Source organism: Pagrus pagrus (genome assembly GCF_965226575.1).
Source record: "Pagrus pagrus genome assembly, chromosome: 10".
Lineage (NCBI taxonomy): Eukaryota > Metazoa > Chordata > Actinopteri > Spariformes > Sparidae > Pagrus > Pagrus pagrus.
In genome coordinates, this window is record NC_140194.1 from 28,157,707 (window position 1) to 28,173,549 (window position 15,843).

A 15,843-nucleotide genomic window follows, 5' to 3' on the forward strand; every position below is an offset into this window, starting at 1 on the left:
GAAGCTGCTGCTGCAGTCATATATGAACTGTGTTCAGGCACTGTTTCATTGAGCTCTGCTCTCTGATCCACCATGAAGCTCTATGTGATCGTTCCTCTGTGTGCTCTGATCACCCTCACCCAACAGGTAAGAAAACACAGATACAATTTTTATTGGATGACTCTCATGTCCTAAATGTTGTATGCTCTGCCCATTTCAAATGTATGTATGTATGGTACTTAGTAATTTTTTAAAATGCCATGTTTAATATTTCAGGCACCTTCAGGTGATCATTGTTCGTGTGAGTTTACTAATTCAGAGAGGGAATTCCCTCATGACGAACTCAGCACAGTGGAGGACAGTGCATCAAGATGTAACACTAACATCACCCGACAGAAGGTAACTTTTAGTGTTGATGATGATTATGATGAGGTGATACATGTGACATATTTAAATAAATAAAATCTGCAAAGCCTCACCAGGAGGTGTTATATATCTGTTCATGTGAGAGTGAGTATATGAGCACAGTATGTATAAATTAACATGTGTCGGTATGTACTTGGTTTTTCACACACGAAGTGAGGACATTTTTGGAAAATGAGGACATTTTGTCAAGTCCTCATTCTCGCAGAGACCTTCAAAGGACTATATGACTTGGACTGAAAGTAAAGGATAAAATTAGGCTTAGATTAGGGTGAGGGTCAGGACTGGGGTTAAGTATTTAGTTGCCATGGTCAAGGTTAGGGTAAGTAACTGGAAGGGGGGGGGTCCTCACAGGGATAGATGTACAAGATTTGTGTGCTTGTGTGCATGCTACCATCCAGTAATTAATACATGAGAAATACTACAGCATACAGCATATAAGTGTAGGTATGCAATAAACCTTAACCTATACCTGAATTACTAAAGTAGAAGCCACATATTTTCCAACCAAGACCCCTGGCAATTAGGAGTGGAAAAAAATGTAGCACTTGGTCTGTTTCAACGTATAATTTAGCATTAACATTCTAACTGAATGATGATATTATCTTAACAAAGGATCCATTTTGCTTCACATGCTTAACATAAAAATACTTTTAGTTTAAGTTTCCCATTTGTACTGTACACATCTCGATAAGCTACATAAGTAGGAACAGCATATGAAGCAGTAGTATTTCATTTACAACTTGTTTATGCAGTGCAGCAGTGATGTTGCTGAAATAAAACTCAAAGTCTGACTGACATGTGATGCGTATAGTTTTTGGAAATATGACTCATGACATACAGTCTGTAGAAGTGCATGATTCAATCTTTTCCATGCAAATGTTAAAAAGGCAAACAAAAATTGTAATGATCGTAATACTGAATCAAAATACCTAATCAGCACCAAAAGTATGGTGATAGTATCTAATCGGGATATAAGCATATTGTTCCAGACCTACTAGAAATGTATGAACAACTAAAACTAAAAAGATGATTATTTTGGACTTGCTGCAGCTCAACCAATTCGATAATTATATTTAGATCCAGCTGTGACTCAGACCCTCTTTAAAGTGGAGAGCTAATCAGCTTTAGACTTGCAAGCACGTATTATTTTCTAAACCAGAGTGTAGAGAGCACTTCCTTCCTCAGCAGCTGTAAAACTAATAATAATAATAATAATAATAATAATAATAAAATGAATGATGATAAAAAAGAAAAACCCAGAATTCCTGTATGTATGCATTGATGTTGAAGGAGTCCTGAGTGGTGTCTCCTCTCTCTGCAGACTCTGGAGCTGGAGAGTCTGCTGCTTGGTTTGGAACGACGTCTGCCCCGGCTGCAGGAAGATGTGTCGGCCCTGGAGAGGGAGGATGACGGAGAGCTCTATGGAGTTATCAGCCTGCTGGTGGTCGAAAATGAACTGAAGGATATCAAGGAGCTCATCGCCAGGCTCAGCCGCATCACCCTGGAACACCAACATCTTACTAATGACACCACTACAAAGGTAAAGTCACACACCAGCTGCACAACACTGACATTAGAAATGGCATGAGAACCAGGAGTTGAAACTAGTTTAATACAAGACTCAAGTGAGCAGGCCAGTTGTTGAATTTTGTAAGACATTACAAAAATACATATTGCAGAACATGAATGGCTACAACCAAAATAAAATGCCTAGCCAAAAGCTAAATCTAGTGAAATGTAACAGAGTGAAGCTTAGGTTTAAAATTCATTGATAAAATGTCTTTATTAGATTAATCTTACATACAGAATCATCTATCTTATATGTGGGATGTCTGTCCTGTTGCTGTCTATCAGCTGAAGGCCCTGCAGGCAGAGATGCAGGAGCTGCAGACGTATGACACCATGCAGGTGGTGAAGGGAAAATTAGAGAACCGGCGTCTTAGGAGAGACCTGGACCAGTGCAGAAATACAGTCCTCCCCTCCACCAACAGCACTGCGCCTCCACATGGTTTGTCCCAGAACACACTACACATTTTTTTATTTCTTTGACTGCGACTGGAAACCACCAGATTCTTGTTATTTTATAATTGTTTCTCTATAGTTCGCTTATTTATTCAATTTATATATATTTATTAGTATTTTTTTTTTCCCAAACAGAATATAAACAAATCAGGAGAAAAAGAAAATGAAAATAAATATAAATAAATAAATGAAAAAAAAAAAAGCAGCAACACATATTCACTGATATCAGTGGAGTATTCACGCATATATGTACAAACTTGCCTTACCTGTAAACCTACCTATACATCCCCATGTATACAGGCTACACATATACATATACATACATATTTACACATATGTTGTATAGTTCACTTATGATACATTTTGCAACTTGATATTTAGTTGCTTGATATATTACCCTTCATAAATCTATACACATCTAGATACATGGGCTTTGACACGATTCATTCACATCTTTAATAGGGGGACGATCTGTTGCGATTCAATACAACCTAATACAGTTCTTAACATTTGTTTCATATAGTCATTCATTTTCCATTATAAATTATAATAGTCCGTTGCTATAAAAGTGGCAGTACTCGGGGTTCCCTTGTCTTTAAACAAGTATATCTGATATACTTCACAACAGATCAGGGAACCCAGGTATTATTGTTACTTCATGGAATAAAATGGAAGAGAAATCACTGAAATCATCAGAAACCACTGTGAGATGAGCAGCAGTGAGAATAATGATTGGTTGCACTGTCGCCAATGTCCACATCAGTATTGTCTTCTACTCTCAGGTTGTTGTCAACCATGATTGTGATTTTTGACTTTTGCAATAGAGACAAACAATAAAAGGCTTGCTGAATGAACAAACATTTTGACATTATGAGTTTAAACTGTCTCACCCGGCCGTGCCCATTGACAGTTAGGTAGTTACATTGTGATTACCTTAGACCTCGTCGAGTTGTAGCAGAAGTGCCTGATATCCGTGTCTTTGTCTGCATTTTCTTGATCGTGCAAGCCAAACTAGCATCCACATACTCTTCCTCTCTGCATACCATCTCACCAGGTCTGAGTGTTACCGTTGTGCTGCTGGTGAACTTTATTGCTGTTCTACAGATCTTACAAATAGAGAGACTTTTGTCCAATTTTCCTTCCTTCTTTAAAAATCCAAATGTCTTCCAAACCTTAGACTTGATGATGCATGGTGAACCATGTCAGTATTTTGGGGCATGTTGTTTTGGTCTAGTAGAGTCTAGCTCTAAACTTTAACCTTAAACGAGATTTGACAACCCTGTCCAGAAGGGATCGTCCCTATGGTCCCCGGGTCCTATGTTCCCCGCTTTGTATGTGACTGGGGAACGTAGGACCTTTTTTTTGAAAAAGGGTCCTATGTTCCCCGCTGTTAGGGTTAGGGTTAGGTTAGGGTTAGGGTTCCCCAATCGGTAAACATAGGACCAGGGGAGCATAGGTACGCTCCCGTGCAGAATAGTTAGCAGTTAGCAGCTAAACCTCAGTCAACCATTTAATAACTTTAAAAATGACCTTTGTCCAATTCTTAGTACATTTATATCAATCCAGGAGCCCAACATTGATGTACTAACATATTTAATTTGAAAATCAAAGTAATTCCAATTCATATCCGTGAATCTTTACACCCCAGCTGCACAGTATCAGTTGTGATCTTAACCTTTAAATCACACCCAACATCTGAGGTCATTCTGGTTTTGTGTTCACTGTGTCTGCACCAGAGTGGCACTTCAAATGAGGTCACTCACAGCTGTGAACTGATTTCACCCTCACTTGAAGCTAATGTAGGCTATAAATGGACTGCGAGAAGCTCTCAGTACCGAACACCACAATTAGGAAGTAATTATCAACCAGTGGACATCCCACTGGACCAGCTGTATTTATGTATCTACCTCAGCAAAATTTCTTTTTTCTCCTAAGGTAACTGTCCTCACGGTCAGTTTCGGAACATTACCGGGCCGAGGATGTCCACAGCAGGAGAATATCCTGGGTCCTATAAGTATGGAGCCTGGGGTCGGGATCCCAAACCAGAGGCTGGGAAGGAGAGCTGGCATTGGCTGGTAATGTTGACCTCCGGCAACAAACACTCCAACTACGTCCGTCTCTACTCCAGCCTGAGTGCTTTCGCTGGTGGGGTGAGCACCCCAGGTAAAGAACACTTATGTTCTAGTCTTAAGTATTAATGTTAAAAATGTACAACCTTTCAGCTCAGTGTGCATGATTGTGCAGTATTCACTTCCAATTGACAGGAACATGTATCAAAGCCTTGTCAGTTGGGGACTATTTTCAGCCATAGATTAAACGACATTTGGTGCTCTCAAGAGCACTCTGGCTGCAGGACAGTGTATGTGGGATTTAGCCAAAATATGCTACACTGTGTGTTCATGGTGATGAAGGAATATATAACCCAGGGCAACCAAAAACCTACAACAACCAGAATGCATTGCACCGCACCAGACCAATAAACAGTCCCGCTGATGGGTGTTGGGCGCTGCTCAGTTTTGGATCAGAGTCTGATTTGAAACAGGATGCCTATCAATGAATCAATCAGGCTTTATTTGTATAGCCCTCTCCCTACAGCAATGTAACACAAAGTGATTCACACAATGAAAACACTACCTCCCCCCATCAGTAAACTGTGCTTACATTCCATCACTGGTTCGTCAAAATCTCAACAATCTAATTTTTACTGCAGATACATATTGATTCCAAATATTGCTTATCGGTCTCCTTGATGACTAATTATCAGTGTCAGCCCTGAAAAAACATACCGGTCAATCCCTAATAACAATAGCTTACTTAGTATATGCTCATCTCCTCTTGCGTCTTCTTCTTCTTCTTCTTGTTCTTCTTCCTCTTCTTCTTCCAGGAAATGTCCAGATCAGCCCTTCAAACCCAACCACCAACACCATCCAGGGTCCAAATGTTGTGATGTATAGAGGGGCCTTGTACTACAACTGTTACAACCAAGATGAAGTTTGTCGATTCAACCTCACCTCCAACACTGTGACCAACATAAAACTACCCAAAGGCACCAGGTTCACTGATCTACATTGTCCTTAAGCTAATTTTTTGACTGGGTGTTGCTCATGCCAGAATTTTTGAGGAACACCTTGTTTCTACAAAACAAAGTCACAACATCTTTCACATTTGCCTGAAATGTTGAATTCTGTAGTTTTGTAAGAACAACAAAACAAAAAAAATATTAATCAACCTCTAACACAAGTCCAATAAAACCAAGATGCTTTTCACATCACTTCTGTCCTCTGTGTTTTTCAGGTATAACTCGAAGGGTAACTTCTGTCACCTTGAGGAATGCTACCTGTTCACAGACCTGGACCTGGCTACAGATGAGTCAGGCATCTGGGTGATCTACACCACCAACCAGAACTTTGGCAACCTAGTGCTGTCCAAGCTGGAGGACGACGAACCAGAACTCAGAGTTGGCCAAACCTGGCACACCTCGGTCTACAAGCAGGGCGTAACCAACACCTTTATGGTGTGTGGTGTGCTCTATGCAACACGGTATATCGACAAAGAAACGGAGGAACTCTTCTATTCGTTTGACACTACCACAGAGGTAGAGAGGTTCAACCTTGGCATCTTCATCAGAAAGATGTATCCCAACATTTTGTCCCTGAACTACAGCCCTGTGGACCAGATGCTACATGCCTACTGTGACTCCTACATGGTCTCCTATAAGGTTCTGTTTTCATAAAAGGTTAATGCAGACAACATCTTCTATAAAAGCTTGTATTTAAATAAGGGCTAACATAACCCAGATAGCAATGGAATGGTGGCACTTGGGCGGTCCAGTCTTGTTTGCCAGATCTGAGCCACTAGCAGGCTATAGCATGACCAATTCAGCCAAGAACGAACTGAATATACCAGAAACGACCCAGATCTGGACCATTGCTAGTTTATTCTGGTGGGCTGGATCTGGCCCAGACTTGGGCCAGATGTAGTTTATTTGCCTAGTAATAAAGTGCCATCATTCCATGTGGTATGTGGGCAGGATGACATGTCTGATGTGGGCCAGATCTGGGGTGCAACAATTTTGCTATTTGGGAGTTGTGTAATAGTGAGCAGCTTGAATGATCAGTCATAAATAAAGGCATCATACATATATGCATATTCACAATCTATCCTTTCACATACTTATGTACATGATAGTCCTGTCTATCTTTAGCTTATATGTTCAACTTTGTTGTCCTTGTTCTGTTTATGTCAAGTCCTGTTTAAGTACATTTAGAGCAATGTTAAAAGTCAAATTCCTTATCTGTACAACATTCTTGGCCATTAAAGTTAGTGGTGAAATGCTCTTTGCTGTCCTTTGCTCAGGCTTTATCTGTTTTCTACCAAATCAAATAAAGCACTATTTTATAGTATGATATATGAGTGAAATGTATTAGAAAATACTTACATTGAAATAACTTGAGTCTTTCATCAACCAAGCAAGTGAAAGCTGGATGTAAATGTACAGTGTGGCAGAATATCTCGATAAAGTAGAACTACTTTAGACTCTTGTAGTGATTTTCATGTAGTACTATGAATATAATATATAAAGTGAACTCTATACTTCAGCAGCGTGAAAGCTCACTTGTTATTATGTTCAACCACCACTGGGCTGGTATAACTGCCAGCTCATTCCTTTACTGTCAGCTCCTAACCATGAACTTGATTCTCAGACAGGACTTACCGTCTTAATTGATATTACCTTTGGGTTGATAATGCAACCAACATTTAGCAATAAAGTAATGTTACCCTCAAATCCTCCCCCAAATTCAGTCAAAGATGAGTGTAATACCTACCGTGGTTAAAAACTGAATTAAATGCTTGAGTGTTGGTGACACGTTAATGAGGTCAGTAAAGAATGTTTATAAGGTCATTTATACAATTTTATCCCATCCAGTGTAACAGTGCTACATAACAGACATTTGTTACAGTAAACAGTATGTGATCTGCCTTACAAATCGTAGAGACATGTAGTACCTGACTGTTAATATTAGCTAACGTCATGGATTATGATATCATATCATGATATTTTATATAGTTTAACATAGCTGGACCTCTCTATTTATGTGTATTTCTTGTTGAAAAAGTTCTGCGAACATGACCAACATGGAAATTGCTATAAAGGGCCAATTACATTAGAAGAGCTTGAGATCAGAAGTTTGCCTGGTAGGCCAGCAGATATCCATCATTGTACATGTAAATCTGCTTGTCAGTGGGGTTATAGCTTAGACTGGCCACTCCTTTAGCTACCTTCTCCAGTGGCAGTGCAAGTGAGTTGTCCTCTTTTCCTGTTGCTGTGTCGAAGGCGTAGAACACCTCCTCATGGTAATCGTCCACGTAACGAGTGGCATACAGCACACCGCACACCATGAAAGCATTGCTCACTGCCTTTTTGAACTGCCTCGTCTCCCACGTCTGTGTGACATTGAGGGTCTGAGCCTCGCTGTCCCAAACTAGCCGGCTCACTACGAGATTACCATGGTTACCAACAGTGGCATAGAGGGCCCATAGTCCTGTCTCATCTGCCTCTATGTCCACATCACTGTTGTCACGGCAGGCATAGTAACAATACGGGAACTTGTTGCTGTAACCCACGCCGTTGCCTGGAAGTGTCACCCGTTTAACAGCGTTGCTCGTCAGGTCGTAGCGGCAGACGTCTGCAGAGCTGTAGCAGTGATAGTACAGCGCTTCACCATATAGAACAGCACTGGGACCCTCAATGCTGTCGGTGTGACTGTAAGATGGAGCGATGGTAAAGTCCTTGTAGTTGACAGATTTCATAAAGTCATTATAGCTTTGGTAGACGCGCAGAGAGTTGCCCCATTTGTGGCTGCTGATCAGAGGCTGGACCCAGTAGCTGTTCCTCTGTTCCTCACTGTCCACCTGGGCCTGTTTGCCCCATGAACCAGAGATGTAGCTCTTGTCATGGGGACTGACCTTAGTCATGACAGGCTCACTAATGCTGGTGATCAGGCCCTTGAGGCAGTGCCTGCCCTGGCCTGGAAACAGAGAGAGATGAGAAGGGTCTGAGGATCAGATGATGTACAGTTCAGTCTAGACTAGTCTAGCATTACTCTTTTTGTATTTTTGCCTAGTTGCACAGGTTTGGTTTCAGAAATGGCTGGGAGACAACACAGTAAATAAAAAAAATGTTGAGGCTTATCCATATGATGATCCGTATGATTCTTATCCATAAGTAATTGACTACTATTGTTGAGATATCACCCAGAGATGCTGGGTGAATGCAAATGTCCCAATGATTTGGCCCAGACGTCAGAGTCCGTTTAATGTCCGATTGAGCCCATGTGTGAGTTGCAGTTTTATTGCAGTGCAGTTTACCATACATAGTAGGGGTGTGCAGAGCAGCCGATATTTGTACCTGTATTTGTATTTGTTGAGGGGGGAAAAGTATTTGTACTGTATTTGTATTTGTATTCGAGTAAAATTCAAAATATATAAAAACATATTTTTTTGAGTTACACTTCTAATTTTCTTTATAGTCTAAGTATTCTTTAATTATCCATTATAATAATTATGGATATGCAATATTGGTTGATGTTTTTCCATAAATCCAGCAATGAACATGTAACAAGGAATGTCATTGAAAAGAAAATAACATAACAGCCATTACCTCATCCATGGTTAAACCAACAACTAATAAAATATTATTGTGAACATTAAGAACCCCACCACCACCCGTCCTTGTTGGAGGACGTTGAACAGACAGAATAAAAACAAATAATACTTAAAAGAACTGTTCTTTCTAATGCACAGAATTCCAAGAACTAAACTTGATCTGTAAATAATATGACATACAGTAGTAGCCTATACCTAACGGTCATTATGCTTCTGACCTCTACCTGGTCTTTTTACTAAACTTAACCAACTCCTTTCTTCATTGCCTAAAACCCAACCAAAGCACCGAGCAAAGATTTTTTCTCTCCCCCGGTCTGCTGTCAGCAGGGTCGCCGGCTGCAGCAGCCTCGCGCCCGTGAAGTGGGCTCAAGCCGCGTTCAGCCGCGCTCGAGCGGAGCGGGGGAGAGAAACAATGTGTATTTCTTTTACTCTGTGGAAGATCTCCCAACGGAGTGAGGGACAAAGCAAGTGGGACAGATCTGCCCAGTCCCTGAGCAGCGCGCGTTTCACAGACAAGTGTAAACAACGTCACCTGGTTCAGCAGCACCATGGACAGCTGCGGGGGCGGGGGGGTCGGAACAGCGGTGTTTCGACCTCCCCCACCCCCGACTCCTGAACGTCACTCACTCACTCATCCGGGCATGTACTGCGGTCTCATGAGGAAACGTAGCTTTTTGATATGATGTTTTTCTTGTTCCCGAATACAAATATTTTTTAAAGTATTTGTTCGAAATAAGTATTCGTAAAAAACACGTTATTTGTGCCTTTCCGAATACCGTATTCGGGTTCGGCTCCACCCCTAATACATAGTCACGCCCATGCAGATTAAAAAGATTTTTCAGCTTTTTTAATTTGGGGTTATATGAGTTACTTATACATAGAGTGGAGGGCTTTGAAGGAAGGAGCAAATAGAGCATGAGTTGCATATCTATATACTAATGAGAAGCCTCCTCTGCTCTGGAGCCTCAGGCACAGTTCTGACATTAGCACACACCTAGCTGACAGCTTTCTCGATTTCACCTGAAACTCCGAAACCACAAGTCAGATCTGTTTCTCTTTGCTGTTGGGATTTCGTATAAAAGATGGCTGAGTTAAAGTGAACTTTAAACCGACATTAGTCTGCTCTGGTGCACTCACGTTAATGTTAGCTAATGAAAGCCATCATAGCTATCCAGTATCAATATCCGTAGCCTCACCCCAAAGGCTGAACAATTGCATAATTTTCTCAGTAACTCTAACTTAAACTTCTTAGGCCTATATATATATCATTAAAAAATATATATATACTGAAATCAAGTCAACTAATTTATGACTGTGTTTAATTTTTCACTGGAATTTGAAAAAACAGCTTTATCAAATACAAATGTTTAAATGCCATTTTTTAGTTCAGGATTTGCTTCCATTGCCAGATGCGTGTGTGTGTGTGTGTATGTATGTGTGTGTGTGTGTTAGCTAAGCTAAGCAATTTTTAAAATACATTTTCAGGAAACTTCCAACTCCTGCCTAACTTCTGCAAAAGTTTTTTTAGTAAGTACATTTTAAGCAGTTAAAGTGAACTTTAAACCAACATTAGTCTGCTCTGGTGCACTCACGTTAATGTTAGCTAATGAAAGCCATCATAGCTATCCAGTATCAATATCCGTAGCCTCACCCCAAAGGCTGAACAATTGCATAATTTTCTCAGTAACTCTAACTTAAACTTCTTAGGCCTCTCAGAATTGTGGTTACATGACAACTCTCAATTGGCCGCATTGCTTGTACCAGGCTACAATATCTTTAGACGGGACAGAACTGAGGGAAGAGGGGGTGGGGTCATGATTTATATCAAGGAACACATCATCTGTCATCAAATATGCTGGCCTTTGTCCATGTTTTAGAGTGTATTGGTCTGAACATAGTGCTCTCATCTGAAATGTCTTTTGTGCTTATTGTTGTATATCGTCCACCCTCCTCCAATAATGACTTTTATGTCACATTTAAAAAGCTACTTCAAGCATGTGATTTTAAACTGAGGTCATACTACTTGGCGATCTCAACTGTAAGTGGTTAAACAAGACTAATAGGAAATCCCTTAAACAGATCACAGACAGTCTGGACTTTACACAACTGTTGGAAGGTCCAGCTAGGCTAACTGCATCCTTCCAGACGCAGATAGACCTCATATTCAGTAACAAGCTCGAAAGAGTCGTTAGGATGTTTAATCTCATCACTGGACTGTTCGACCACAATCTGACATTAATATCAAGAAAACTTTCAAAAAAGTGCTTTCATCATCATAAAAAACCTGTGGAGCAAGTCAGGATTCCAAAAAATGAAATGGCTAATTTTCAAAGAGTAGTGCAGCAGACTCATTGAAACAACATTCTCACTGGGAGCAACACAGAAGCAGACAGCGAAATGTTTACAACCAAGTTACATAGTTTAGTTAAGGAGTTCACGAGAAGGGTCAAAGGAAAAAAACAAAACAATGTACTCCCTTGGCTCAACACTGAAATATTTCAACTGATGAAGGAAAGAGACTCTGCACTGAAAAGATCGTTGAAGTCCAAGTTAGATGGTGACAGGCATAGGTTCACCTCATTATGAAACAGAGTGATCCAACAAATCAGAAAAGCCAATTTTTTCATAACAGTTATCAATGAGGCAAAGGGTAACACAAAGCTGATCTGGGAACAAATTAAGAATGTTATGGGAATTGGTCACAGGCCTAGGAAACAGTTAGAGCTGAACCTGAACGGTAAATTAAGACCCAGCACAAACTGCTGTAGCCTTCAATCGATATTTCATCAACTCTGTTGCTGAAATCGCACAGAATTTCCCTCAAACAACTATAAATATTCTTAAAGTAGATGAAAGCAAGCCTTCCTTTCACATCAAACCCATCTCTGAACTCAAAACCCAAGTGTTACGCCCCGTTGCCGGGGAAAAAGATATATAAAAAGGGCGGAAAAACTACAAAAGCAGACACGTTTTCAGCCAGTGTGTATTCTTTCGTCAGTCAGCCATCTTACTTTTTTCTCAACACGGAACAGACATCCATAATCGATCGCTGTGTGCAGCACATCTACCACAGACTCGATAAAGAACATAAAACAATTGACGTTCCCAAACATAGCTTATATAAGTGAATTCTGATCACAGGTAAGTACAAGGTCGTAAACAAAAGGGATATACAATAAACGATTTTATCTATAAGTGCTCATACTGTCTCTGTTGTTGTCTTCTATACCTGCCAGACAAAAGCAGTTGATCACAGAAAAATGATCAATCATCATTTTAACCTTCTTTTACTGAAGACACATGAAAACAATGAATTATTATTCCTTTTTAACTCACTCTTCCTACTGAATTGTTATATTAACACCTGCAAATCATGAACTCTTTTTAATCAGGTCTTTCCATGAATTACTATTATTTTCATTCATTATCTCCTGTTTCAAACAGCATTTTACTATTCAATATTGTAACCATGACAGTCTTTTTAAATCACATTTTGCCATTAACTATTAGCCATTAACTCTTGGTCAAACTTAGGTTTTTATCATGTTCACTTTCATAACCATGACACAAGCACTTATTAACGGATAAGTTAATTAACTTATTACGAGGAGAAATTAGACCAGACGCCGAAACGATCGCTGCACGCCGCGCCGCTTCCTATGTGTTAACCATTGGTTAACATGGGCGCCAAAACGAAAATGGCTCTGCTCCTCGGCACTTTGCAGCTAATCGCGGCGCTTCCGCATCCTGTCTGAACCCAGCATTAGCCTACCCCATCACACTAACTATCAATCAGTCAGTACTACAGAGGATTTTCCAAACTACCTGGAAAACCGCAATTGTAACTGCGATATTTAAGTCAACAACTGCCCAATCAGTATCCTACCTGTGATCTCCAAGGTTGCCGAGTGTGTGTGTGTTAGAGCAGCTTGTCTCCTTCCTCAATATTGGTCCATTTACTCTCCATCCCATGCAGTTTGTCTTCAGGGCCCATCACTCCGCTGAAACGGCTAGCTGTTTCTTCTTATAGAAGGTCAGAGCTATGGCCGACAAGGGGTGTGTGGTTGGCGCTGTGTTTTTAGGCCTTCGTAAGGCTTTTGACACTCTCAATGACCACATCCTAATCGCCAAACTGTCTGCTTTTAACAGCCCCACTGACACTCAAGTCATACCTAAATGGTAGAAGTCAACATGTTTCCGTGAACAGTCATCGTTCTCAACCTTTACACTGGTGTACCACAAGGATCAATACTTGGCCTGCTTCTGTTTGGTCTATATATTAATGATCTACGATCGGTTTGCCCGGAAATCAATACCCTAAATGTGGACGACACAGTAATATATGTGAATGCCAGCACCAAACATCTGGCTGCTGCCAAACTCACCACAGCAATGGATCAAATTACCAACTGGCTAAATTGCTCCTGCCTCCAACTTAACCTCAATAAATTCTGTCAACCAACCGGGGACTACAGCTGGAAATTAGCCTTAAAGGCTAAAGCTGCTCCTTTTACTGTAAAGTTTATTAAAGGAGACTGTCCACGTCATCATAAACAAATAGCTTAAGGTGGGCTCCATGTGTAAAACAAAGGCAGAGAGAAAATATATTTTACATATTTGCAGTTTGGTGTTTCAGGTGAACTCAACAGAAAATGAAAGACAAAGACAAAAAATCTGAAGAATATCATTAAAAAATATATATATACTGAAATCAAGTCAACTAATTTATGACTGTGTTTAATTTTTCACTGGAATTTGAAAAAACAGCTTTATCAAATACAAATGTTTAAATGCCATTTTTTAGTTCAGGATTTGCTTCCATTGCCAGATGCGTGTGTGTGTGTGTGTATGTATGTGTGTGTGTGTGTTAGCTAAGCTAAGCAATTTTTAAAATACATTTTCAGGAAACTTCCAACTCCTGCCTAACTTCTGCAAAAGTTTTTTTAGTAAGTACATTTTAAGCAAGTAAACTTCATAATTTCCCATTTTTTAAAGTTTCCTTCATTAATTGCCCATTGAGGCTCAATAAATGAGGCAGACTCAATAAATGTCACTCTTTATACTTTGAGACAACAATACATTATCAAATAATTTAATGACAGGAAAAAAGTTTGTGTGTTAGTGTGTGTGTGTGTGTGTGTGTGTGTGTGTGTTAGTGTGTGTGTGTGTGTGTGTGTGTGTGTGTGTGCGTGCGTGCGTGCGTGCGTGTGTTTGTAGAAATTAATTACAATGAATGAGTGAGTTTTATCTTATACACACACACACACACACACACACACACACACACACACACACACACACACCATACTTACTTCTGAAGTCTTTGGGGATTGACCTGCAGGACTCGGCGCCATTCTTCAGGTAGCGCAGTCTCTCTTTGACAGTCTTCATGTTTATTGTGTCCCACATTTGCATACTGTCAACATCTGTAAGCAGTTTTCCCACCTAACACACACACACACACACACACACACACACAAGGATACAACATTGTATACAGACAGGTTGGATCCAGTTATATCAGCTATAACCAATAGAGTTTAATAAAGTGTAACTTCATGTGACTCATGTAGGCTGTTGCAATACCACTTCAGGAATCATGTTAGTGTCTTCACTGTATGTGCTGCTGTACCTCTTTGGAGAGTTTACGTGTTTGGGTGTTGTTCAGCTGGCTGTGGACGGTATCAACATCTGTCTCCAGCTGGGCGAGCTCCTGGCCCAGCAGGCGCACAGACAGGTCCGTGTACACCCCCCGGTTGCGCAGGTACTGGTGAGGCTCCAGTCGGGCCGTCAGGTTCTCAACCAGAGCGTTGAACTGAGGGAGAAGCTGGCTGGACAAAGTCACCTGCAAGAAAACACAGACCGAAAGTCCTGAAAAATGTTATGGTGCTTTCTGGATTTAATGTTCAACTTAATATATTCTGGAATATCATTTTCATTGGGTACCATCACTGACAAGACATGGAAGAAATGCTAATATTAACCCTTAAAAAAACACAACTGCTGAATCCAGTCAAAATGTCACATTAAAAGAGATGTTTCTAACCAGCGCAGTGTGGCTCAGTATATCTGCGTATACATATAATCCATCAAATCAGAGGTGGAATTAGACTGGACCGGACTCACACCCAAAACGATTCTGGTTGACTTTAGTTCTCACCTGTTCCTGCAGCGTGGTCAGAGATCCTCCACAGGTCTCAACCTGCTGCAGCACGGCCTCATACTTCAAAACAGGGAACGACCACAGGTTGGTGTCCACCGGGCACACACATGAGCCATTCTTCTTCTGGCCTGAGGCATGCTGAGCCTGGCCGTCACCCTGCTGTCACACATGGTTAAAGAAGATTTACAATGATGGCAAGGAGGCTGCATTAAATAAAAGAAACAAAAATAATTTAAAAAAAGGCTCACTTTCACTTTTATTATTACTTTCTAGAGTAATATATCAAGTGTTACTCACTGATGGCAGCAGCAGGAGCAGGAGCAGCAGCAGCATGTTTAGAGCTGGAGATATGAAGAGTGGACTGAAGAGGACAGGAGCTGTTCGTACTGAAATCACCACTCCTCCTCTTTTCTTTTCTCTTATAATGTCCATCACAACAAAGGCACATTTTCCTGAATTCCAGACTTGCTTCTTTCCACCAATGCATCACAACAGAGCCTTAAAACCACTTACATGGATGTGAAACTATAATAATGTCTACTATGGGGTTTCACATTGCTTTATTTTGCTATATTTTATCCATGTTT

The 15,843-nt window shown here is 40.5% G+C and overlaps 2 protein-coding genes across 2 annotated transcripts; one reads left to right on the forward strand and one right to left on the reverse strand.

Moving 5' to 3' along the window:
- LOC311263431 (olfactomedin-4-like) lies at positions 1–6,763 on the forward strand. The gene is made up of 7 exons (XM_084363494.1): positions 1–126; positions 256–378; positions 1,727–1,945; positions 2,260–2,413; positions 4,363–4,590; positions 5,312–5,480; positions 5,722–6,763. The coding sequence occupies exons 1-7, from the start codon at positions 73–75 to the stop codon at positions 6,158–6,160; spliced, it is 1,386 nt and encodes a 461-aa protein (XP_084219620.1). The 5' UTR covers positions 1–72; the 3' UTR covers positions 6,161–6,763.
- An 845-nt stretch (positions 6,764–7,608) lies between these two features.
- LOC311263430 (olfactomedin-4-like) lies at positions 7,609–15,630 on the reverse strand (the record flags this gene model as incomplete). The annotated part of the gene is made up of 5 exons (XM_084363493.1): positions 15,554–15,630; positions 15,254–15,415; positions 14,726–14,938; positions 14,406–14,538; positions 7,609–8,456 (listed from the first exon to the last, which is right to left on the reverse strand). Exons 1-5 carry the CDS (start codon positions 15,587–15,589, stop codon positions 7,609–7,611), a joined length of 1,392 nt encoding a protein of 463 aa, XP_084219619.1. The 5' UTR covers positions 15,590–15,630.
- Positions 15,631–15,843: the final 213 nt, after the last annotated feature.

Bases quoted from the DNA above. Each gene is read 5' to 3' on its own strand.
- LOC311263431 (XM_084363494.1), top strand. From the start codon at position 73: ATGAAGCTCTATGTGATCGTTCCTCTGTGTGCTCTGATCACCCTCACC. The intron at 127-255 runs GTAAGAAAACAC...TTAATATTTCAG, and splicing joins TGATCACCCTCACCCAACAG to GCACCTTCAGGTGATCATTG. The intron at 1,946-2,259 runs GTAAAGTCACAC...GCTGTCTATCAG, and splicing joins CTAATGACACCACTACAAAG to CTGAAGGCCCTGCAGGCAGA.